Source organism: Ambystoma mexicanum, chromosome 6p (assembly GCF_040938575.1).
Source record: "Ambystoma mexicanum isolate Mex_15411 chromosome 6p, UKY_AmexF1_1, whole genome shotgun sequence".
Lineage (NCBI taxonomy): Eukaryota > Metazoa > Chordata > Amphibia > Caudata > Ambystomatidae > Ambystoma > Ambystoma mexicanum.
The window spans coordinates 1,453,819,306-1,453,843,851 of record NC_090935.1 but is presented as its reverse complement, the minus strand read 5'-3'; the positions used below and the strand labels follow the sequence as shown (position 1 = coordinate 1,453,843,851).

The following is a 24,546-nucleotide window of genomic DNA, read 5'->3' as shown; positions in this document are numbered from 1 at the left end:
ACCAATCGTCTTGAACCTTGGTGGCAAAACAACGAAGATATTGTTCCAGGGTTTGATTTACTCGTTCCGTTGCCCCATTGGTTTGTGGATGATAGCCTGAAGAAAGGGCACGTTGGATTCCTAGAACACGACAGAGATGTTTCCAGAATTGTGAAATATACTGAGGTCCCCGATCCAAAATAATCTTGGAAGGAAGGCCATGAAGACGAAAAATATGTCCCAGGAAAATTCCAGCAAGTTCTGAGGAAGATGGTAGTTTATACAATGGTGTAAAATGAGCTAGATGAGTGAACAAGTCAATGGTTACCATGATGGTTGTATATCCTCGGGAAGGTGGTAATTCAACAATGAAGTCAGTGGCAATAACTTCCCAGGGTCTGGTTGGCAATGTAGGTTGTAGAAGCAGACCCGTCAGCCTCTGATTATCGTATTTGTTCTGACTACAAATAGCACAGGTCTTGATGTATTGAACTACACTGGACTTCATCCCTGGCCACCAGAACTGTCTTTGTATAAGACGGAAGGTGTTGGTTACTCCTCGATGGCCGAAGTGAAGAGCATCATGGCATAGATTCATTACCTTCTGTTGAAGTTCTTTTGTCGGAATGACCACTGAATTGTTCTTGAATAAATATCCTTCCTTGATTGTCAGACGCCAGGGATTTTTCTTCGATATGTCCTTCCAGAGTTCAGATAATTGAGTCTGTGCTCTGATTTCTTCCAGGAGATTGATCGCTTGAGCTACAAAGATTGTGGGGGGAAACATTTTAGGATAGATCTTATCCTCCAAGGGAACGTAGTCGGGACGCCGAGAAAGGGCATCGGCAATCAAGTTTTGCGATCCAGGAACATGTGAAATTTGAAATTGATATTGAGCAAAGAAGTAGGCCCATCGAGCTTGTCTACTCTTCCTGCACTCCATGGATTGTAGGACCTGAAGATTTCGGTGATCAGTACGGACTTGAACTGGATATTTAGCACCCAGGAGTAAATGTCTCCATTCAGTGAAGGCATGACGAATAGCCAATAACTCCTTCTCCAGAACTGAGTAGTGAGTCTCGCTGGTGGTCAGGGTCCGTGAGAGATAAGCAATGGGATGTTCCAACTCATCATCGGATTCTTGTTTTAAAACTGCTCCTATGGCGTAATTGGAGGCATCAGTTTCCACTAGAAAAGGACGATTTATGTCAGGTTGGGCCAGAATGGGGGCCTGAGTGAATTCTTCTTTCAAGCGTTGGAATGCCTTGTCTTGTGGTATAGAACAGTTAAATGGAACGTCTTTCTTCAGGAGATTAACAATGGGTTGAACAATCTTGGAAAAGGTGGGAATAAATTTCCGGTAGAAGATGGCAAGCCCCAGGAAGGATTGTATTTGCTTAACAGATGTTGGGGCGGGCCAAGCCAGTATGGCCTTCACCTTTGAAGGGTCCATACTAATTCCTTCTGAACTCAGGACAAATCCCAGATAGTGAACTGATGTAACATGAAACAAACATTTTTCTGGTTTGGCTAAGAGTTGATTTTCACGGAGACGTTGAAGTACTGCTTTTACATGTTCTTCATGTTTCAAGGAGTCCTTGGAGAAGATCAATATGTCATCCAAGTAGACGATAACATTGAGAAATAACATGTCAGAGAACACCCTATCCATAAAACGCTGGAAGACTGCGGGAGCATTAGTCAGACCAAAGGGCATGACTAGGTATTCAAAGTGACCAAAGGGTGTTCTAAAGGCTGTTTTCCATTCGTCTCCTTCCCGGATACGGATCAAATGGTAAGCACCTCGGAGATCCAGTTTCGTGAATATCACTGCACCTCTCACAGCTTCAAGGATATCCGAGATCAGGGGTAGTGGGTATCTGTCTTTCAGGGTGTATTGATTTAGGCCCCGATAGTCCAGGCAAGGTCTGAGCTCTTTGGTATCCTTTTTTGGAACGAAGAACAATGAAGCACCAGCTGGTGATTTTGAAGGTCTTATGGTGCCGTTCTCAAGATTAGTGTCTAGGTATTCCCGGAGGGCTCTCTTTTCGGGTTCTGAAAGGATAAACATCCTGCCAAAGGGAATCACTGCTGAGGGTTCAGTATCTATGGCACAGTCTTCGGGTCAATGTGGAGACAAGGCTTGAACAATGGCAGTAGAGAATACATCAGCATACCCTTGATAGGTCTCTGGAACTTGTACAATATTGGAAACCATGAGTGGTGTCTCTGGACACCTTGGTAGACTTATAGGAGCTGTGACTGAGGTATCCAGGTTTAAACAATGGTTCATACAGAACTCCGAGCCCAGGAATATGGATCCGGCCGTCCAGTTAATATATGGATTGTGCCTTTGTAACCAGGGCATGCCCAGAACCAAGGGGTAATGGGCTGATTTTATAATGTCAAACACAATCCTTTCTTGATGATGATTTATGGAAAGATGGAACTCCCTTGTTTGCAGACTTATGGGTCCTGAGGAAAGAGGTCTTCCGTCAATTGCTTCCACTGGCTGTGAAAAACTTCTTGCTTCATATGGAATGTTATGACTTCTGACCCAATCTTGATCAATGAAGACTCCCATTGCTCCGCAATCCACCAAGGCCAGTATGGGGTAGACCTTGTCCTTGGATGGCGATAAAAAGGCCTGTAATATCACCAATTTGTTTTGTCCAGGAGAGTTCAAGGATGGAATTGATGTGGAGCAAACATCGCTCTCCCGAAACCTTGCTCCATTTAGGATCGGGAGCTGGCGTTTCCCGAGCGTCGGGGAGGAGCCAGAGGACACTCTTTAACTAGATGTTTATCTGAGGCACAATACATGCATAAGCCTGTGTGTATCCTTCTTAACCTTTCCTGTGGGGAAATTGGTCCACGAAAGGCTCCAAGTTGCATGGGTTCAGAATCAGTGCTCGGATTCTTGGCAGATTCGGTCCTTGTAGTATTCTCTGGGGAGTTTCTTTGAATTGAGACTTTATTCTTTTTCTTTTCGGCCTTTCTTTCTTGGATTCTGAAGTCTATTTGCATAGACAAGTCCAGGAGGGCCTGGAATGAACTAGGACGTGCCACTCTGGCTAATTCGTCCTTAATCTCTTCATTTAGACCTCTGCGAAACAAGGTAAAACTGGCTTCCAGGGGCCAGTCCGCCTCTTTGGCTAGCTGTTTGAATCTGGTAACATAGGTCAACATGTCTTGGGATCCTTGTTGGAAGTCAAGTAGCTTCTCTTGAGCACCGTGGACCAGCTCTGGACGTTCGAACATGGTCTTGAGTTCCGCGATGAACCCTTCATAATCATCCAGGAGAGCATCCCCTGAATTGACTAAAGGAGTGGCCCATGTAAGGGCATTACCAGAAAGATGCGATATTATGAAGCCCACCTTAACCCTAGGAGTTGAGAAATAGTAGGGCTTGAAGGTAAAATGTACCAAACAAGAATCCAGGAATCCACGTAAGGTCTTTGTTGAACCGTCGTATTTATCAACCACTCCTCCCAATAATACGCTGTCCTTGTTCGCGGAGTCACGTGACAAGACAAGCTGTCTTAGCGCCGCATTCTCGGCTTTTAAATTCTGCATCTCTGTGGAAAGTTCTTGCATTCCGCGCATCAGGTCCTGAATAGCATTATCCATGGTAGAATCCGTATTGATCGTTGGGCGTCTCAAACTGTCGTAAATCTCCCCCCGTCTCACCTGTGATCGGGATCTCCCTTGTTCGGCCACAGGACTCTTCCTGTGGATGGTTCGGGTCTTGAATAGGCTCGCCCGAGCCTCGTCAGGTTGCAGGACGCGTTCAGAGTTCCGGGAAGTTCGTGGTTCCAGGGTATCCAGGATTAGCAATGAACGATTAAGTAGGGGGGGAAATCCAGGAACAGGAAAAAAGGCAAGGAAGTAAGAGGATCAAAGTGAACCAATGTAGAGAGTAAGCACACCTCGGGTCACTACCGAAGATAGCGTTGAGACGCGCGGACCCGCAGGGGCGTGACCAATTTATAGTATGTGCCACGACGTGAAAGCTAGTGCGTAGCACGCAGCTTGGTACGGCCATGTTGGGAGGAACAAGGAGTACAAGCCCTTCGTGACAATGACCATGAGGTCCAGAAGGGGCAATTTTGCCGGATCATGACAATATTATTTTTATATTTATTTATTTTATTGAGTATTATTTTTTTAACACAGCTCACAAAAACATTTCAAATATTTAGTTGTATACAGTTCAGCCACAAACAGATATAACAACAAAAGATCATTTCACATTCAAATGTGACTATATACACATGTGGTGGGGCTGTTCTAAGGTGAGGACATATTGGAGGGAGGTCCTCTCTTGGATTAAGAAGTTTGATGGGATCCAAAGGGACCTCTCCCTGTGGCTCGTTCTCTTTGGGGTAACCGCGGAGGAGGAATCTGCAGCGGAACAGGGTCATATGTTTCACATTATGTTGGTTGCAGCAAGATGCTACCTGGCCCAACTGTGGAAGAGTCCGTGCATGCCTGTGGAGAAGGAGTGGCTTTCCAAGACCCGCCCCATACATGACATGGAGTAAGTCACCAACCTTCTGGCAGAATCAAGGATTAATATTGAGGGTGTTTGGCTCAATTTTTTTGAGAAATATGGGTGGTCTGATCGGAAGGGTTGAGGAGTGGGGGGATGGGATTTTGGAGGAAGGTCTCAATATGGGGAGGTGGCACGGGTGGATATAAGGCCCAAGGTGCGGGAGGGGGGGAAAGATTCACGTGCCTTGTATTTAGGGGTATCTAGGCATAGAACCCTGATTTATAACTGAAGTATTGTTAAAATGTCCAACTTCTTGAGTGATGTTCAGATTGGGAATCCATGGCAGGGGGCTTAAGGTGGAGGGAGATATCACTGTCGGGGTTACAGAGGAATGCAGAAATATTATTTGGTGTTGTTATAACTAAAATGCTAATAATCGATTTTCAAAATTATAAATATGTTCTGAACAAGAAACTGATGCTATAAACTTTTAAGCATTTGTTTTATTTGTTTTTATTGAACAATTGCATATAAACCTTGCATAATTATCAGTACACTTATTGTTATGAAAAATGTATGTCGACATCAGAAATGTTTTCACCTTTCTTAGGCCAGACACTGGAAAACAGAGATTAGTAATGACTTTGACCCTCATTACGAGTGACCCGGTCTGGAAAAAAGTGTTGGTACTGGCAGATAATTCACTGAAGCATTGGCACCGTTACTTCAGAGTTCCCATTCCACCTCTGTGCATAAATCCCTGGTATTACCGGGATATCGGGCGGCAGAAATGGTAAGCCGAGGTTGGCGGTAGGCAGCAACGGCAATCTCATAATGAGTGCCTTTGAGTTGTCAAGCTGTTGCATGTGTAACCATTCTTTAACTTGGCCAGTCAGCTGTGTTCCAGTAGAGCACTCTCTCTGACTGACATGGCTTTTTTGCTGGGCCAGGTACTTTCTCTGCTGTTCCTTTTGTTTCCATGGGTATTTTATACTTTGGCCCTCCTTACGAGTGGCCCGGTCCAGAATTGAAGTCCCCGTAACAACGTTCCCGGCACCTTTTCCGGACCGGGTCATTCTGAGCCTACCTGTAGGGGCTGTGAACTACCGGCAGGCCTGACCTGCCAGTAGTTCATGCCCCTACCAGCAGATAATTCACTGAAGCACCAGCACCGTTAGTAACGGTGCTGGTGCTTCAGTATTCCCATTCACATGGACGTGGGAATAGGAATTTACCGTTCTGCTGCCACCCGTAATATCCCGGTATTACCAGGATATCGGGCAGCGGAAACGGTAAGCTGGGGTTGCCGGTACCGGCACCCTACCGGCCACCTCATAATGAGGGCCAAAGGTCTTGACCTTTGACACAAACAGTTCAATCAAGGATTGGACCGCTGGGTAGCAAAAGTTCAACAAGTCATTCATCAAAAAGTGATCAGAAAATTCAACATATCAAAAAATGAACAGCTCAATGTTTTAAATGTGCTCAGTCCATTCAACTGCCGATGCTTCTCAGAGCAATTGACTAATATAGGGGCCTCATTACAAGTTTGGTGGTGCAGGAGAAAGTGGTGGTAATTCCGTTACCCCTACTTTTTTGGCAGTAAAAGAATTGCCTGCCATTTATCCCACACGTAGAATTATAAATGGACAGGTAAAGTGGCAGATTCACCTCCAGCAACAAGCTGCAGGTAAATCCCCCACTTTAACTAAAATAATCAGTGGATTTACTGTGCGCTAAATCTGCCAAAAATGCCTAAGGAGTCCCGTCGGCTCCAAAAATGTGGAATTACACCACACTACCACCACTTGTAATCCAGTAGTAAACCCATGGGACCAAGTGGTGGTAACGGTAATCGAGTTTGGTGGTAATTAGGCAAATTTACCACTGAATTACTATCTAATCTAAACTCTAATGTGGCTCAATATTCATACTGTGAACAGGTAATTCAATTAAATGTTTTAGACAAGGAAACATATATTCAGGCTTCGAATCACTGAGACGTCATTTATTTAACTGTGAGGTATAGAAGGAAATCTGCGTTTGTGCAGAAAAGTGTAGGCTTCAGTCACACAATGGTCAATCGGTTGCCAAGTGAGTGGCTTGTTGCATTTCCTACTTCTCAGTAAATTCTTGACAACACCTCAGCATTTGTTAGCAGCCTTATGAACAAGCTCTTAACACAGCACAAATATGATCTAAACTCAGGTTTCCATGTTTTGTTTCGTTTTAAACGTGCATCGCATATTATCATATGAAGAAAGTTATGTGAGTAAATTTTAATTACTTCTCAAAAGTGCAGATGTCTGTCAATGAGCAAATATTAAAATAGCATTCCATGTTACATTTAAACTCAAACATTCTATGGCACTCATTTACTTGCAAGGCCTAAAAATGTGTAAGTATCTTTTCATGGCTCCATGAGTTATATGAAAAAGCTACTTTTGGCCAACAGGGCATATTATGAAATAATGGGCCTCATTATGAGTGTGCCGGTCCGGTAACAACGTTGCCGGTAAGATACCGGCACCGGTGTTATGAATGGTGCCGGTGCATCCGTCCTCCTCATTCCCATTGAGTACAATGGGACTGGAATGGGACTGGGGAGTAATTTTTTGAGGCGTCTGGCAATTACCCGGACCTCTGGGGCTGTAATGCCCCGGTGAGTCCCCATTGCTGGGCGCCGGAAAAAAAATGACTTCGGCGGTAGCCGTGCCATTTTTACCGGCACAGCTACCGCCGGACTCATAATGAGGCCCAATGTGTACTTTATCAGTGTGTCACCAGCTTGGTGTCTTCAAGGCGGGCTACGCCAGTTACTTTTGTGCAGTTATGAAGTATGGTTTCAAAGCAGCCTTCGTGCTATTTTTACGATTATCGGCCATGTTGATCTGATGTGTCTAAAATGATATTTCCAAACAGTTTAGATGTTCCCTTAACATATACCTGTGCTCGCAGGGCAATAATCGAGACTCCCCTGCCCTTAAGAAGTTGGAAGATCTTATCTTAGACTGGGGAATGCTTCTAGGAGTGAGAAAGAAGGACTCATAACTGTAATAGGTGACCTGAACTCACAGTTTGAATACCCTAAAGCTGGGTGCAAAATGTGCACTCACCACTGGCCATTGGCTAGTGATTGATATTTGACTTCTGGCGAGTAGGAAATGGTGTGCTGTGTGTATGTATAGAACTGAGATGGCGAGTGAATGTTATGGCTAGCCAGCTTGCCACTTGAATGTTTGCCCCCTGCCTAAAGGACACAACAATTGAGGAATGTGCTGTGTGGGGCATTCTGGATTTTGGGAGTCATGTGCCAGGTGAAGCGGATCACACAAAATGGTGGTAAATGTGTCTACCGATATTTTTTGTGATGTGCCCCTTTTTGATCCGTTTTTAGGGTGGCGTCGGGGTAGCAAGATGGATACAACTTATCTGCCTCCATTTACCGCTCTGCCATACAAATATGGGTGCATTAACACAAGCATGGATTTTCATGCTAGCATTAATGCAATAGATTCCATAGGAATCGGCTGTAAATGCTGCCCGAAAAGAGCATTTTGAAGTCCCGATTTGCACTTGCCAACACGTGTGGAAAAGTGAAGCATAAAGGCAGAATTCGCCTTTGTTTACTCCTTACGTTTACACTATGTGGTGGAAAATTGCACGAAGGGGAACTTTTGTGGTGGTCCCCTCCCTGCAATGGATGCGGCTGTCAAACATGCCTGCATGTTCCTGCTTATAAATTGTAGATCTTGGAATCAAGATGGCAGAACATCTGCAAGTGTGGATATGAGGCTGTCCCAAAACAGTGAGAACATTAAATGGTCAGATTTAGATGGGGAATCATGTGCCACTTTATACTCCACTTGGCTACATTTTTGGAGAAATGCTTAGCTGGGGTTGACAGAAATAGGCTAAAAATGAATCCGTTTATCACGTGATATCCAAGCAGTTCTGCATTTCATGACCAAATCAACAAAGAAATTACAAAACCAACTCTTACATGCAACCCCTTGTATAATAGAGAGTGTCATAATGCTCAGCAGGATATGAGTTATGTGAGATCTGGCTTTGGTAGAAGCTGGTATAGTTGGCGACTCCTTAGCACAGCCTTTCTCCACTAATAACCACTAAATTACTGTCAATCCTTTACTTCAAGTATTGTTGTCGTGTCTCTGTGGAGAAAGCGGATATAGCCAGGAACTGCTATAAAGAACAACAAGAGAAAGAACTCCTGGAGACTGTGCCAAAAATCACAATTTCTTGATTGATTTTCAACCAAGAAACTGTGATTTTTGGCGCAGTCTCCAGGAGTTCTTTCTCTTGTTGCTAAGCAGGATAGATTTGTTGACTGCTTTAAAGACCTATACGGATCAAGAGGAGGATTTAATCCCCAAACTCTGTAAACTGCTTATAAAAGATTGTGTCTAGGAAAAAGGAAGTTGATCAGGTCAGGAAGCGGATGTCCATCAAACAGGCAACCACTTCTAAAGACCTGTTCTCACTTGAATTGTTAAAGTTGCATCTAGGTGTGCTCACTTGAATTGTTAAAGTTGCATCTAGGTGTGCTCATTTGAATTAGCGCCACTCTGGCACCCAATGCTAAAGTTGCACCTAGGTGTGCTCACTTGAATTGTTAAAGTTGCATCTAGGTGTGCTCATTTGAATTTGCGCCACTCTGGCACCCAATGCTAAAGTTGCATCTAGGTGTGCTCACTTGAATTGCTAAAGTTGCATCTAGGTGTGCTCATTTGAATTAGCGCCACTCTGGCACCCAATGCTAAAGTTGCATCTAGGTGTGCTCACTTGAATTGCTAAAGTTGCATCTAGGTGTGCTCATTTGAATTGCTAAAGTTGCATCTAGGTGTGCTCATTTGAATTGCTAAAGTTGCATCTAGGTGTGTTCACTTGAATTGCTAGAGTTGCATCTAGGTGTGCTCATTTGAATTGCTAAAGTTGCATCTAGGTGTGCTCATTTGAATTAGCGCCACTCTGGCACCCAATGCTAAAGTTGCATCTAGGTGTGCTCATTTGAATGGCTAAAGTTGAATTTAGGTGTGCTCTATTTATGCTTTTGAATAGGCCCAAACGAATGTTCACTAAGCCTCAGCCGATTTCCCACCCACTCCACGCATCTTAGCCTAGTCTAAGCCAGCACTATATTTGTGATTAGCGCCCAACTGCTATCAATGTCAACAGCTGACTGTATGTTGATTATCTATTTAGCCCTACCTGCTAAATTTCGATTCTAGGTTGCAGCATATTTGTGCCTTGTAAACTACCCAGTATCAGCAACCTCACTCTAAAGTTGCCCATTATCATAACAGAATGCAGGCACTGCTAACTTTAACTATGTTCCCATTCTGCATTATACCATCTGACATCCCTTGCACTAGAGGTCACTACATTAAGCTTGATGAAGGGTTAGGCAGACTGAGATGTCCCTGTCACCACCCTATCCCTTGCCCTACACCTTTCCTTCCCACACTACCCCTGTTTCCCACCATAAGCACAACCAAACTACATCCAGCCTCCACTATGTGCACTACACATGACAAGTTGCCCCCCGTGCCTATAGCCTCAACCGCCTCCCCTCCTGACATCTCTAAGCGCAACGAGAGACTAACCAGAAGACTACCGTCCAGTAGGCACTCAGCATTAGAATATTCCCATAAGATCATAAGCTCAGTTCGCCCAGGTTCCACTAACAATAATCGCAGGCGCCAAAAGAAAAGGTGTACAGCCCCTCTGAACAACCTAAGGGACATTAGCCTCAGTCTACCAACAAAGGACCCACAATCACAGCCCACTAAGGGAGCATTACTGAATGTCAGGTCACTGGTAGCACATACAACTGAGATTGCCGACTTGATTGTGAACAATAACCTTGACTTCCTTGTAATAACAGAAACCTGGCTGCATGAGGCAGCAGGCCCCTCTATTGCCCTAGCCGTCCCAGTTAATTACTCCATTCTCAGGGCAGACAGACCCACGGCTCGCAGAGGAGGAATAGCCATTATCTTTAAAGACACTCTCAACATAAGACTAGCCACCCCTACGCCATTGGCATCATGTGAACTTCTCTCAGTTAAGTTCCAAACTTCACCCAACAGCACTATCACACTACATATCATTTACAGGCCTCCAGGACCTCTGGGGTCCTTTGAAGAAGTTATCACAGCCCTAGCAGCCGACACCAAACCAACGGCGCAAAATATCATTTTAGGAGATTTCAACCTCGGTTACAAGGACACTAGCGACCCACGACTCTCTAGCCTCTGCACTACTAGAACAAGGCTACACTCAAATTAGCACCAAACCTACACATGGAAAAGGTAGGATACTTGACTGGGTCGCGGTTCTAAATTGCGCCATCACCCCACTAGATCCGAGTCCACTAGTATGGTAGACCACCACCTTATCACCTTTGAATTGCATATCAACAACTTGGAAAAGAAAAATCCCATTATTGCTCCCCCCTGGCTCACAACGTAACATCACAGCAGATGCTCTAGTTCCTTTGGTAGCCCCCCTACTCAATGCCCTACCGGACACCAATGATCCTAACACTCTAATTAACATCTACAATGAGACCATGACTAAAGCCATTCATGTTATTGCCCCGCTAAAACTACGTAAAAGCAAACCCATAGCCCATCTTAACTCGTGGTTCACTCCAGAGCTGAAAACACTCCGCACTGAAAAAAAGAAAATGGGAATCACGTTGGAAATCATCCCCTACACCTGAAAACAAAACTAACCTGGCCACTATCACTGCCACTTACAAAAATAAGATAATCCAGGCTAAAAAAGAAACCTATAATGACAGAATAGCCCAAGCCAGCTCCAGTACTAAAGAATTATTCAACATTCTAAGAGAACTAGAGAACCCCAACCCATCGCCAGATACATGCACTAAGGATAAAGCCTGGTGTACCAGCATTCAAAATGCCCTCTCCAATAAAATCAAGGGACTGCAGACCAAAATAGCTGACAAAAGATCCCAACTAACAGTCACTACACCAGCTCCTACACCTACTCCTCACATTAACTCAGGTTTCACATTAAAAAAAGTCACCATTCCTGAAGTCCATAAAATCATTGTGTCTCTTAAACCATCTAACTGCAAGGGCGATAGTTGCCCAGCCCAGATTATAAAAGATGTAGCTAGAGACCTTGCCCCATTCATTACTAAACTTGTAAATTCCTCCTTCTCCAATAACTCCGTCCCAAGTAATCTCAAACAGTCCTGGGTTCTACCACTATTAAAAAAACAGACCCTTGACCCGGCTATACCCACTAACTATTGACCAATTACGACAGTCCCCTTTCTATTGAAAATTTTGGACAGAATAGCCTACTTGCAAACACAAGATTATCTTGAAGCTCACAAACTACTCAGCACCCGTCAATCTGGCTTCAGACCTCAGCATGGAACAGAAACCGCACTTGTCGACCTCAAAAGCCAGATCGATGAATTGAAAGACAAAGGAAAGATGGCCATCCTACTTCTACTCAACCTCTCTGCTGCTTTTGATCTGGCGGATCACTCCATACTTTGTATTCACCTATCCTCAGCGGCCCATTTCTCCAGTTCTGCAGTTGCCTGGATCCAATCTTTCCTCGCCAACAGAACTATGCGCGTGTTCTCACCGTCAGCAGCTGCTGACCCCATCCCCATCACCTGCGGAGTCCCTCAGGGATCCTGCATCTCGCCCACTTTGTACAACATTTTTACAAAGCCACTATTTGACAAACTGGACCGTCTGGGTGTCACCTACAAAAATTATGCGGATGACACCCAGATACTCCTACCCCTCTCAGGAACCTATGATATAGACGTCGCGCGGATCAACAAAGTCTACATCATCATTCAGGCATGGATGGCCACACATGGCCTCTGCCTGAATGATGATAAGACCGAATTACTACTAGTCGGATCATCTAACAACCTTCTCAAACTAAGTCCTCACTACACAAATATCGTCATCGATGGGAACAGTATACCCATTGCCAAACATGTAAAAACTTTAGGTTTCTACCTCGATGCCCAGTCTAACCTAACTAAGCAGATTAACATGACCTCATCGGGTACAGCCTACACCAGCAAGTTGATCAGAGCCTGTAGACCTTTACTATCCCCGCTAGCTGCCTTACTCTGGCGAGAGCGCTCATACAATCCAAATTGGATTATTGCAACAGTCTTTATCTAGGAGCCAACAAAACCATTTTAAATAAACTACAGATTATGCAAAATAACGCGCTCAGAGCTGCGCTGAATATTCCAAAAAGAGAGCATATATCAGAAACTAGAAAGCACCAGAGGTGGCTCTCTATACAGGACAAAATTGCCCTAAAAACTATCTGCCTCACTCACAAAGCGCTTAACCACCAACCCCCCCCCCCTACCTTACAGATAAGTTCACATGGAAGGTATCCAATAGATTCACCAGATCCTCCAACATACCATGTCTGGTGGTGCCCAGATACAATCTAAAAAGAGCCGGAGGTTCTAGCTTCCCAGTATTAGCCGCCCAGCTTTGGAACACCCTCCCTCAGAATATTCAAACCATTCAAACCTTTAACAATTTCAGAAGTCAGGCTATCACTTGGATACTAAATAAAACAAAAAACAACAGCTCCTGATACCACTAACCGTTAGGTGATCGGCACATTCTACTGCTATGACCCAATGTATAATATGTATAATGTTTAATATGTATATATGTACCACTGTAACCTTACCTTGAATGTTCCAACTGTATTCATGTACATAACTGTCTATACTATGCCTTGTAATCATTACTACCCAATAGGGCCCAATTACCTCCGGGTCAGGTGCGCGATATAAATAAAATAAACAAACAAACAAATAAAGGCTGACGTAGCCTTTGGTGTTTAATCTCAGTATACGATGATGGACACTAATGAAGACCATGATGAGCAAATGTTCATTGCTAAAGATGTATGGTTTGAACATTTCAGTAAACTATATGACAAAGAGTTTAGTTAGGGCTGACGGAATGGCCATGTGAGAGATATTCCAGATTGTCACTCTGGAATACAAGGTCAGAGTTGCATTGCAGCCACAAAAAAGGGTAAGGCCCTTGGGATTAGATGAACTTCCCATTGATTGATTCAGTGTGGATGCCTTACTGTAGGATACGTACCAGTTATCTGGAAATGGTGGCTACATTTTAGGGGATAGGTTACTGCAATGCGTGTATAGGCCAATCTGTTTGATTGACAGCCTATCGAAGGTTTATGGTAAAATCTTATTGGAGCGTCTTGAGCAATGGGTCAGTAAAAATCATTTTATTCCACACGTTCAAGCAGAGAGTTTCTACCAGATCGGGCTTTCCGTTTGCACTTAATTGTATGTAATTAGCATGTATAAGGAAAGAGGCACTATACACATTGCTTTTAAAGATTTTATTACTGCTTTTGATATGGTTTATCGTGCAATTTTAGTGACAATGTCATCTCAGAAGAGGGTCCCTCCCCTCGTATCTCCTTTCAGCTACCCGAAGGTTTTCTAATGGAAACACAGCAGTTTTGTGGTGTTGCCAAAGAGATGAAGTTACTGACCTATTTCCTTTTAAAGTTGGTGTCCAACAAGGATATTTTTAGCCCCTTTATTGTTTTATCTGTACATGAATGGCCTTGCCCTCAGAATTTTAAATCTCAATGCGTATGCCCCAAGAGTTAACCAAAGGAAAATAGACACACTGTTTTATGCAGATGACGCCGCTATCATTTCTAAATCCCCAATCAGGCTTAGAGAGCATGTACGAGCATTATCAGATTCCTGCGTTGAGAGGAAACGAACAATGCAGATGCCAAAAACTGTAGCTAAGGCTTGCCGCCCTACACACAGACTGAAGGCTAACATATCCTTCAATGGCAAGGCCTCAAAAAAAATCGACTTTTTGATTATTTGTGGGTTCGATTTTATAGAGATGGGAACTAAACTTCGCAGTTAGGAAAGATTGAACATTAGAAGATGTTCTGGTGCAATACATTCATTAAATAATCACCCTGGAAACGGCGTACCAATGACAGTTGCCGAGGTCTATAAGTCGCCTGCCCTACCAGCAGCTTTCTATGGCAGTGAAATATGGGGCCATCACCTGATGCCTTCTTTGATGACAGCAGAGAGCACATTTATAAAACAGCTCCCGTTGAATACCCTAACCTTTTTTACTCTGTCTATAATTTGGCCTCAAAGTTATATGTTTAGGGGATTATTGTAGGCCATTATTGTTTTTGTTGTGGTTCTCTAAGTATGAGGAACGGAAGCCATGCTAGCTGGCAATGTGGGATGTTATTAGTTTTACATGGAAATGGTTTAATGTGTCAGAGTTTCTGGAGGATATTGGGTTCACTCATTAAGTAACAGAGACACCTGGGATTATGGATCCAGATTAAAAATGTAATAGACTGCCGGTGAGTCAATATGTGGAAGGTCAACGCCCCGGGAGGTTGTTGGCAAGGGTGGTGAAGGCTGAGTCCTCTAGGACGCATGCGATGGCGGTTAAAGATAAGAACAGGGCCATAATGTATGCAGATGTGGATATAGGTCGGGCATTTTGGGAGTTCCATGTAAATCTATATGCATCACATAGCAGTGTGCAGCAGCAGGACCCGGATCAGTTTTTGGACCAGGTTGTGCTGTATTGGTCTGGTGCAGAGGAAAGGGAAACGCTGAATAGACCCATCACTGAGGAGGAAGTACACAGGCAATTAAGGCACTCACTGCGTGTGGATCACCGGGGCCTGATGACCCACAGCCAAGTTTTACAAAGCGTATGCTGATGTCCTTGTCCCCCACTTGGTAAATATGTATCAGCAGGCTGTTGATGATGGCATGCTCCACAGGACGGTGTGAGAGGCAGTGGTCACTGTCCTCTTAAAACCAGGGAAGGCACCGGATGAATGTGGCTCTTACCGACCTATCTTGCTAATTAATTTGGACACATTCTTGGCAAAATTCTTGCCGCTAGGTTGGCACCCTTAATGTCCAGGCGTTAAATCTGATCAGTCAGGGTTTATACCGGGTAGGTCCACTTCGTATAGGCTGCGATGCATTTTTGGGTTAATGTCGGCGGCAGATCATGATACCACGTTGTGGCAGCATTGTTGGACGCCCAGAAAGCATTAGATTCCCTGGAGTGGCCCTTTTTGTGTACAGTGCTGAGGCGGATGGGGGTGACGGAGGGATTCCTTTCATTGGTAAACCTGTGGTATACTTCCCCAGTAGCACAGATTATGGTAAACAGTCAACTTACCGAGTCAGTCTCCCTGGGTAGAGGGACGAGACCGGGCTGTTCTTTCACCACTCCTATTTGCTGTTGCTATAGAGCCACTTGCTGAATTGCTGAGGGATAGACATGCACATCGGGGAGGGAGGGCTACATAACCATAGGCTAGTGGGTCCCTTTACGCTGATGATATGATGTTGTATGTGACGGACCTGGAGACCAACCTGTCCCCTGAAATGGTGGATGCATTTAGCTTTGGTGACCTTTGAGGTTGAGAATTAACCAGTCCCAATATGAATTGTTATTGTTCCCGCTTACGGAAGGTATGCAGTTTCACGAAGGGAGGGGATTCCAGTGGCAAGCTGACAGTACTCAGTATCTTGGAGAACAGATTGCTTACTACCCGGCTGTGCTATATCAAAATAATTATGCAATTAGACCTATACTTGCCCGCAAAGTGTGCTGCCAAGTGTACAGTCTGTAGTCCCTGACGGTCCTTGGTCTTTCTTTGCTTGCTGCAGTTCATGTGGAGCTCCTCCTAGTCACCCATGCTTCCTACATCTGCAGTGCCTCCCGCGATGCAGGCCACCAAGTGTGCTGGCAAGTGTACAGTCTGCAGTCTGCAGCCCGTGGACGGCTGGCATCTGGGGGTTCCTCTGCATCTTTGACTTTGGTAAGCGTTTTGCAGACCAAGTGCCGGTTTAACTGAAGCTATTTTACGTATTTACATCTTGCATGCTGTCCTAGAGACTGTGGGAGTATTTTTTCTCGCTTGAATTTAGGCACCATTTGAAGGTTTTTGGTTGTGCTGGAAATCCGGATTTGAATCTAACGTGTAAGATTTGGGTACGGATAGAGCCTAAGGGGAGGACGGAGCTCTAATATTCCCCAGCCCTGCCAGTGGTGTATATACCAGGCATCCTGTTTAGATGGGAGAAAAACGATTCCCAGTGTATGGCCTGGTTGGGTATCACCCAGTTCCAGGATCTATTCACAGAGGGGCAGTTTATTCCTATAGACTAATTTAAGAGGCCGCAGGGCGGATCAGCTTTGGACTTGCTTCTGTGTTTTTTGGTTGAAGAATACCTTGAAGGATCTGGTGACAGAGTTCCAAGGCCCTCCTACGGTGGTGCTAATGCTCCATAGGGTGATCGAGGGTGGTGGGGGTGAGGGTGGACTGGTGTTGGGTCTACATACCCAAATAATGGATGCCAAAGGGGGGTGGGCGGACAGGGCACGAGCAAAATGGGAGAGCTCATTAGGCCAGTCTCTCTCGGATGAGGTGTGGCGATGTTGCTATATGCAAACTAGAGGCGTGGCACTTCATAGCCGATATAAATGTATACACTTTAAATGTATACATCAGATGTATTACACACCAGCAACTCTGCATGGGGTCTACCCGGAAACTTCAGATGAGTAAGAGGTGCTCCTACACACCGGCTGATTTCATCCAGTAACCCTCAGGTTGGGAGTTTTTGGACTATGGTGTTCTACACAGTGTCTGCGATGGTAGGGTTAAGTGTCACTGCTTCCCCGTTGACGGCCATGCTGGGGTATATGGAGGAAGCCCAGAGGCACGCAAGGAGGTAGTTGGGGCTGTTGCTGATATTACCCAGGAGAGGCTGGCCATGAGCTGGGGCGGGCGCCAATCACTGAACAACGGGAAAAGGATGTACTGTACTGCAATGACATGGAAGCAGAATGCAGTGCAAGTGTGCATCCATGCTCTAGACCGAAAGAAATATGGGGGCCGTACAAACAATACTTGACAGCTAGAACACAAGGGGGGTCGGAGGGGTCTTTTGTCTCTGTAGACTGGTGTTTGCGAGCGGGATGCATCAGGCAGGTGGGGTGGAGGGCGGGGTGGTTCACTTAGATGTGGGGGTGATACCTCACTGTTGGACTTACTGAGCTGTGGCCTCGTCAGAGAATAGGACGAGGAATCGGCTGAGGACCCCAGAGTGGTGGAGTGAGGGGAAAGCTTGGATGTTTATACTGGACAGACATGGCACATGGATGAGAGCTGTGGGGAAGGGCACCACCGCCCGACTATTACTGAAGGGTTGTGATTATATAACTTGGCAGTGGGTTGTGGGAAGCGAACTGCAGTGTTTGTTTTTTGTCTTGTTATGCCAAACAATAAAATCAAGTTTTTAAAAAAATGCAATAGACTTTTGGCAATACGAAGTACAGATGGCCAAGTGACTGGGGTAGAAAATATTTGCGGGTGACCTCATTTTTTTGTGTGTCTTTTTTGGACGAGTCCTATTTTAATTATATCTATGCCTGTCCGCTAGCTGAGTTCCCTTCTAATTGGGACCTATACTTTTCGGACACTTTTGGAAGCAGATCCTCTCTGCAGAGGCCAGACACTTTCCAATTGCATAAACTGATGGTCTTCACTTCGTCGGCGTACCAACCAATCATAAGGCTTTGCAGCCCTGCACTTATGGTGTTGCATTCAAACATGGCCACCATTGTTCATTCTTAACACCAAACAGGATATTCCATATATTCAGATGGGAGTTCATTAAAAATTGTCTCTACACCTTGTAGCACAATACCATAGAAGACAAAAAGATTGGTTGTGGGCACCATAACATGAGAACTATATATTTGCATATATTTGTGAGTGTGAATTTAGAAATGGTGTTATGTGATTTGCATGCACATGCAGATAAATATTGCGTGAGGGAAGAGAAATATTTACTGTTGCCCATTACATTTCCCGCAGGAAGTTAGATGGGCTATGTCGCCCTCCAGCAATCTGCAATCTGTGGGGTTATGCAGATATCAGGGTGCAATCCCCACATGTTTGTAGTCTGGTTGTGTCAACTCAGCTTGTCATCCTACTGAGGTTAATAAAGAGAGTACTATTGAGTTGGGTAATAGTAACCCTTGTTATTTGCAGCAATTTAAGGTTCCTTGCAATTATGTTTCTTTGCTTAACTCCGGCAGAGTTGAACATTTCATGGGGTCTGCAGCCTCTCTATTCCCACTCCTAGTCACCTAGTGCAATGCACGGTCTTATTGATGAGCAGAGGGCAGAGGAGTGGGTGGGCTGTGAGTTTCAAACATGATGCACTCTGTTCCTGTGCAGAGTGACCAGATAAAGCAACCTTATTGGAGGATGGGACTTTCTTTTTTTACAAAAACTGCATTCTGGGAATTATAGTCTTGGGCTGCGTTAATTGAACCAATGGGATTAACACACCTGATAAGTGATTATTAAAAGTAAAACGTGCGACTGGAAATGTTGTATCCATATAACCCTGCACCATCCAATGACGATGTTCTTGCAGAACCTGCCCTCCCTCTTGCAAGCCAGTCATCTATGTTTCTCTCCCTCCCCCAATCTCTTTCTCTCTCTCTCCCTCCCTCCCTCCCTAAATCTGGTCATCCCTTTCTCTACCTTTTGTGCCTCCTCACAATCTCTCCTCTGTCTCCGTCTATTCTGTTTTCTGCCTGGCTCCCAACATTGTGCTCTCACACATTCTACCTCTCTCCAATATGTGCGGTAATATTTCTGCAGCACAAAAACCTGCATATAATCTGTGATAATTCCACTGTAGAAGAAAGACACATAGATGCAACAATCAAAGCAACTTGTTTCATAAAACTAACAAACTGTTGCAAGTATGTTGTTGTCAGAGGACGGGGAAAACACTGATAAAAAAACGATGTTTGCATTTCACTGGAAACACACCACCAGAGCTCACAAAAAACACGCTAAAAACAGGAAACCCTCAACATGCAAAAAACGGCCACCAGCAACAGGCCCGTGTTTTGGAGAAGAGGCCGCCTAGACACATAAGACTCTATATTTACCCAGCAAACTCAGGGCCTGGTGAATTTCCTTCATCACGTTCCTGTACAGCTCCTTCTGCCACTCATGTAGCAGCTTCCTCTCCTCCACTGAGAAGCAGGCAGCGACATCGCAGAATGTAGCTGGTACCTGAGGAAACGGGACGTTTTAGGAACATTCTTTTAGTAAACATCCATAATGGCAAAAGGAAATATATTCATTCAAAAACAGGAGACACTGTGCCATCACCCAACCCAAGCCCTTCTCTTTACCAACATATACACGTTCTTATTGCCTAATGGGGCCTGACCATAGGGGTCAAGATTAGCTATTGACAGTGTATTTTACTCCTGTATCCGGGAAGTTGGGAGAAAGAGCCTTTTTAGGGAGGGAAACATAGTTCTCATTCTTGAAGAGCGTATTTCTAGGCAGGAATACACATTTGGGAAATGTATAAAAATTCTGTTCTCAAACATTTTTTGTAGCATGCCCTTCCTGTACATGAGGAGAAACATACCCTATAGTCCGTCGTCTTCATCAGTTAGCACTCTAGCCGAGGTCCTCTCAGTGGAATGTGCTGCTCATGGCACGGATCCGAGCACAGCACTCTAGGTTTCATAATCGACCAAACTATTGCGAACCTTCTACTGCCTATCTTTCTTTGCTGGGAGTATTTCTCTGATTTTAGGGAGTAAAATAAGCAGGGTGGTTGCTTTTCGGGAGCCCTGCCTGGTAAAGACGTTTTGTGAAGGTTGGACATGCCGTGAACGCATCTTCTTATGTACACACATGAAACCGTTCCTTTGAGTCCAATTTACTTGTGCTGCTGACATTCATGAATGGTCGGACTGCTGACAGATGAAGCTGGACGTCTCAATCCTCAGAAGTGTCTGAGAAGATGAACTTTTTGCTGAAACATTGATGGGTACCTCAACCAAAGGTCGAAAGTCACGTGATTAGCATGATCTCCACAAAGCAGCATGATCCTTTTGGCAGGAGCGGCTCAGTTTAAAATGGACATCATTGTGTCATAATCAGTGGTAAGATGTAAAGGATTGCCAGATGAAAAAAGGGATGTCGGCAAAAACAATAGAAGTAATTGGTCGTTAAAATTGGCTTCTCTTGAGGGCGAGTCAGATTCATCCTTAAAACTCTCTTTGGGGCTCGTGTCCAGCTCTACCCCTGGGAGAACCTCGGGTGCTTAGGACAGTTTTCTACACACATGCTCATACAACATGTGGTCTGCCATAATGTTCCATGTTGCCTGGGATCCCAGGGCATCCTTCTATGCCATCCCAAAGGGGCTCTTTGCATGCGTCCCATGATCCTGTGCAGGGAACTGAAAGGAAAATGGCACAGTTGTGTGAACACGCACATTAGTTGGCTTGCACCGTCTTTCCCTACATCTTTGCCATTTTTTTCCTAAATCAAAAAGAGGCCCAGTGAGACACAAGTCCTTGCATAACATACAGGCCTACGATACACCAGAAGAAAGGACCGATGCAGACTTGACCTCCACTGGTGCAGGAAGGAAAGAACCAGAAGACAGGCCTTCTCCGTCTACTCCCCCCCCCCTGAATATTCAGTCCCGTCAAAAAGAGATTCACTCCCTCACTCCTACGTTCCAGGAAGCAGCTCAAGATTCTCCTCTTCAAGGAATGGCTCCTCTCCAACACATAGGTCCGACACCCTCCACGCCCTACCTAACCTGAGACTGGGTGATATGCCCCCCCCCACCAGTTTCTTCCCCTAGTTGCTTATAGATTCCTTGCTGCCAAATTGCCGGCGCTTCCCCATCTCCACTGCAAGCTCCTGCTCCCTTGCGATCTGCATCCCTTACCGCATACTTGCCCCTATGACTTGCAAAGCGCTCCATTGCTCCCTGAAGCTAGGTGTGCCCTCAATACATACTGAAATCATATTATCATGAATATGAACATGTGTTTTCAGGATTTCATTTTGTGTTCAATACTCAGCTTCACCTCCTGTATAGATGCCTCCCAACTCCCTCAACGCCATGAACGACAGCAACTGTGACAGCGGTGGCTGTTGTGGGACGCTGTCTCTTGTGGCTAGGCACTACTACCGCTGGTGCAAAGCAGTCCACTTGTAAACACCCCCCTTTCCTGTCTTGCCAGCACTTCCTGCCATCATCCAATCTATGGGAGGTGCTGTCAACAGTGTGGACTTCGACTCAGATCCGCTCCTACAGCGTAGTGCGCTGATGAAGCCGTCTTCTGTACCTCTGACCCCCAAGAGACTGGAAGCCTCTCTCATGACACAGCCCACTAGGACGTAAAGCTCATCCTCTGCTTAATGTCCCAGGAGGATATCTCTGGGGCAACATGCCTTGGAAGCAAAACGACACGGAGCAACACAGGTTCGATCCCCGGGTCCGTGCTTAGAAACCTCTGGGTATTAAGCGCGTAATAAATAACCAATCATATCATGTCATGTTAGCACTATATAAAAGAACAAAACAAAGAGGTTGTCCTCTAAATCTTCTTTTCAAATTCATCGCTGACATTTAAGAACACCACTGATGTGGGGGAAAGAGGCATGAGGCAACTGCACCACAGGGCTGCAGGCTTATCTCTGGGAGGGCAGAGGGGCTTGATGGAGGCCAGGCACTGGCTATCTGGATGGCGAGGATAAGCTGGCATCTAAAATGCTTGGCAACATGTGCTAATAGACTACAATAAATTGATTTTGCCGACCATAAGGGCGCTCGCTAGTTTGCTTGCTATAGTGCCAATCTTTTGAAATTCAACTTAAAACATTGATCTAGAAACCGAAACGTGCAATGGCGGGGAGCCTTACTCTAGCTTGCTATCATTCTCACACACACACCCTTAAAACTACGCACATGCCAACACCAGCCTTGTCGTGCTGTACTTTATTTCGCATCCGTTTACTTCAACAACCACCTGTAGTTTACAAAATATGATTATATAATACACGTTTGGCAGCGTCGCCACAAGTCACTCAAAGAGAAGTCCTGATAATAAAGAGCTTTTGGCGATGTCCAGCTTCTCGCTGTAAATCATGATTAAACACTTCTCATATTCCCTGCATTACAGAGTTTCTGTGTTTTGAAGGCTGCTACAGGGTACCAAACGCACGCGGGCGCCACTCACTTTTTGTAAACGCTGCTGTGACATTTCCCTCGTCCTGCCTTGACTGAATATTCCGGGGGTGCAAGATCCCTGCCAGCAGAAGGTGAGGCGTAGGCATCGGAACCACGACACACAGCTCCGTATCAATGGCCAAAAAACACCGGAAATACAAAACAGGGACGTAGTGAGCGATGCACGCACATGCCCAGACCCAGAGACACTACTCACATGTTTAAAAGGGAAGCGCCGCTCTGAACCGTGCGAAAAAGACGCATTCAAGTGAAAGATTGCGCCCTTCAAAGGCCTAAAGCGGCTAACCGTCACAAAACCGCATTGCTGTTCTACAAGTGCCTTGAATGTTTTGGATGTTTGGAGGTTAAACTTAACTATCCTGGGTATCTTACACACCAGAATGCTTCTAAAACCTCCACCTACTTCTAGGAGTTGTTTAGTTCTCTCTAGGGGCCGGAGAGTTAGCAGTGCCACAGTTGTACCTTACCTGCCAACACTACAGATGTAGGCTGTCTGTGGGGACACACAACTTTTTCAACATAATGTATTGGCTAACAGGTAATTGGTATTTCAGGTATTTCATTATTCTCCGTCAAGACTGGAGGCTCGGATTATGCTTGTTCAAAGCTTACTCTAACTTCGATACTTGGATCTATTGGTCTAAAGTAAAAGCCCTTAAAGGTTGACTCTTTCGACCAATCTGCTTGTTTTTATATGACCTCTAACCGAGCTCCTGCACTAAATGCTTTAGAGGCCATTGCCCCCTGATTGAATGAGCTCCGTAGACTCTGATATCCATGCCCGCCTGGAGCATACGGCAATTAACCCACATAGCTAGGGCTGCCACCAACACTTCAGCGAAAGGTTTCCTTAAGGCAATCAACAACTGGCCTGGCGGTCTAAGCCTATCTGTCATTGCTTCATAAAATCTCAGACAATACACCGTGCGCAGCCTGGGTTGATCTGGAAATGCTGTGAAAGACACTGGGCCTCATTACAAGTGTGCCGGTCCGGAAACAACAGTGCTGGTAAGGATTCCGGCACCGTTGTTTCCGGACCGGCACACTATGGGTTTGCCTGCCGGAGCAGCTGTGCCCGACATGGCAGACCCTGCCGGACACAGCGGCCACGGTAGGCAAGCCGTCACGGAAGCACCGGCACCTTTAGCAACAGTGCCAGTGCTTCTGTGTTCCCCACTACAATTTACCGGCGCCTGACTTTCAGGAACGCCGGGGTTGTAATCCCCCGGTGTTACCGGCAAGCCTGGCGTCTGTAAATTTTACAAGTCCAGCGGCAACCCACCAGTAGCACCGGCAGGGTTTACCGCCGGACTTGTAAGGAGGCCTACTGTTTTAATACTGGTCTTAGTTCTCTTAGTAACATAAAAGGTGACCCCCCCCAATGGGGTGAAGGATTTTTGGTCCAATGTAGCACCCTAACATCTGACACCCTTTTACATGAAATGAGGCAAAGCAGAGAAGCAAGCATTGCTGATAGAGCTTTGCTTGAGAGCTAATGATTATCCGGCCAATTAATGAACAAATTCAATACAACATTCACATCCCATGTATGAGATACTTGGGCATCAGTGGTCTCAAAAGCCACACCCCTCTGAGGAGTTTTCAGACTAGTGGATGTTCGCCTACAGGTGTGTCTTCTATTTTAGGGTGTCCCGCTGATATGGCTGATCTCCCAAGTATTCACTGTCCTGTACGTTTTACCCTGAGCCGCCAAAGCCGCCAGGACGTTTACTACCTGAATTATATATACTCTAGTGCAGTGGTCTTCAAACTTTTTTGGCATGGGCCCCCCCTGAGTAAATTTTGGGCAAGCTGGGCCCCTCAAAAATGCCAAATGGACAGTGTGTACAAATGG

General features: G+C 45.3%; 1 protein-coding gene across 4 annotated transcripts in view; it reads right to left on the bottom strand.

The window, feature by feature from the left end:
* LOC138510516 (zinc finger and SCAN domain-containing protein 5C-like) overlaps positions 1-22,833 on the bottom strand; it is a 143,221-nt gene extending 120,388 nt beyond the window's left edge. For 3 of the 4 annotated variants that reach the window (XM_069626225.1, XM_069626222.1, XM_069626224.1), the window contains exons 1-2: positions 22,681-22,833; positions 19,567-19,693 (exon numbers count right to left, since the gene is read on the bottom strand). In XM_069626225.1, coding sequence (XP_069482326.1) covers positions 19,567-19,693; positions 22,681-22,704 — 151 coding nt within the window. In that variant the 5' untranslated portion in view covers positions 22,705-22,833. Of the gene's footprint in view, positions 1-19,566; positions 19,694-20,060; positions 20,883-22,680 lie in introns of all 4 variants that reach the window. The other variant, XM_069626223.1, reaches the window with a different exon arrangement.
* Between the last annotated feature and the right edge of the window lie 1,713 nt (positions 22,834-24,546).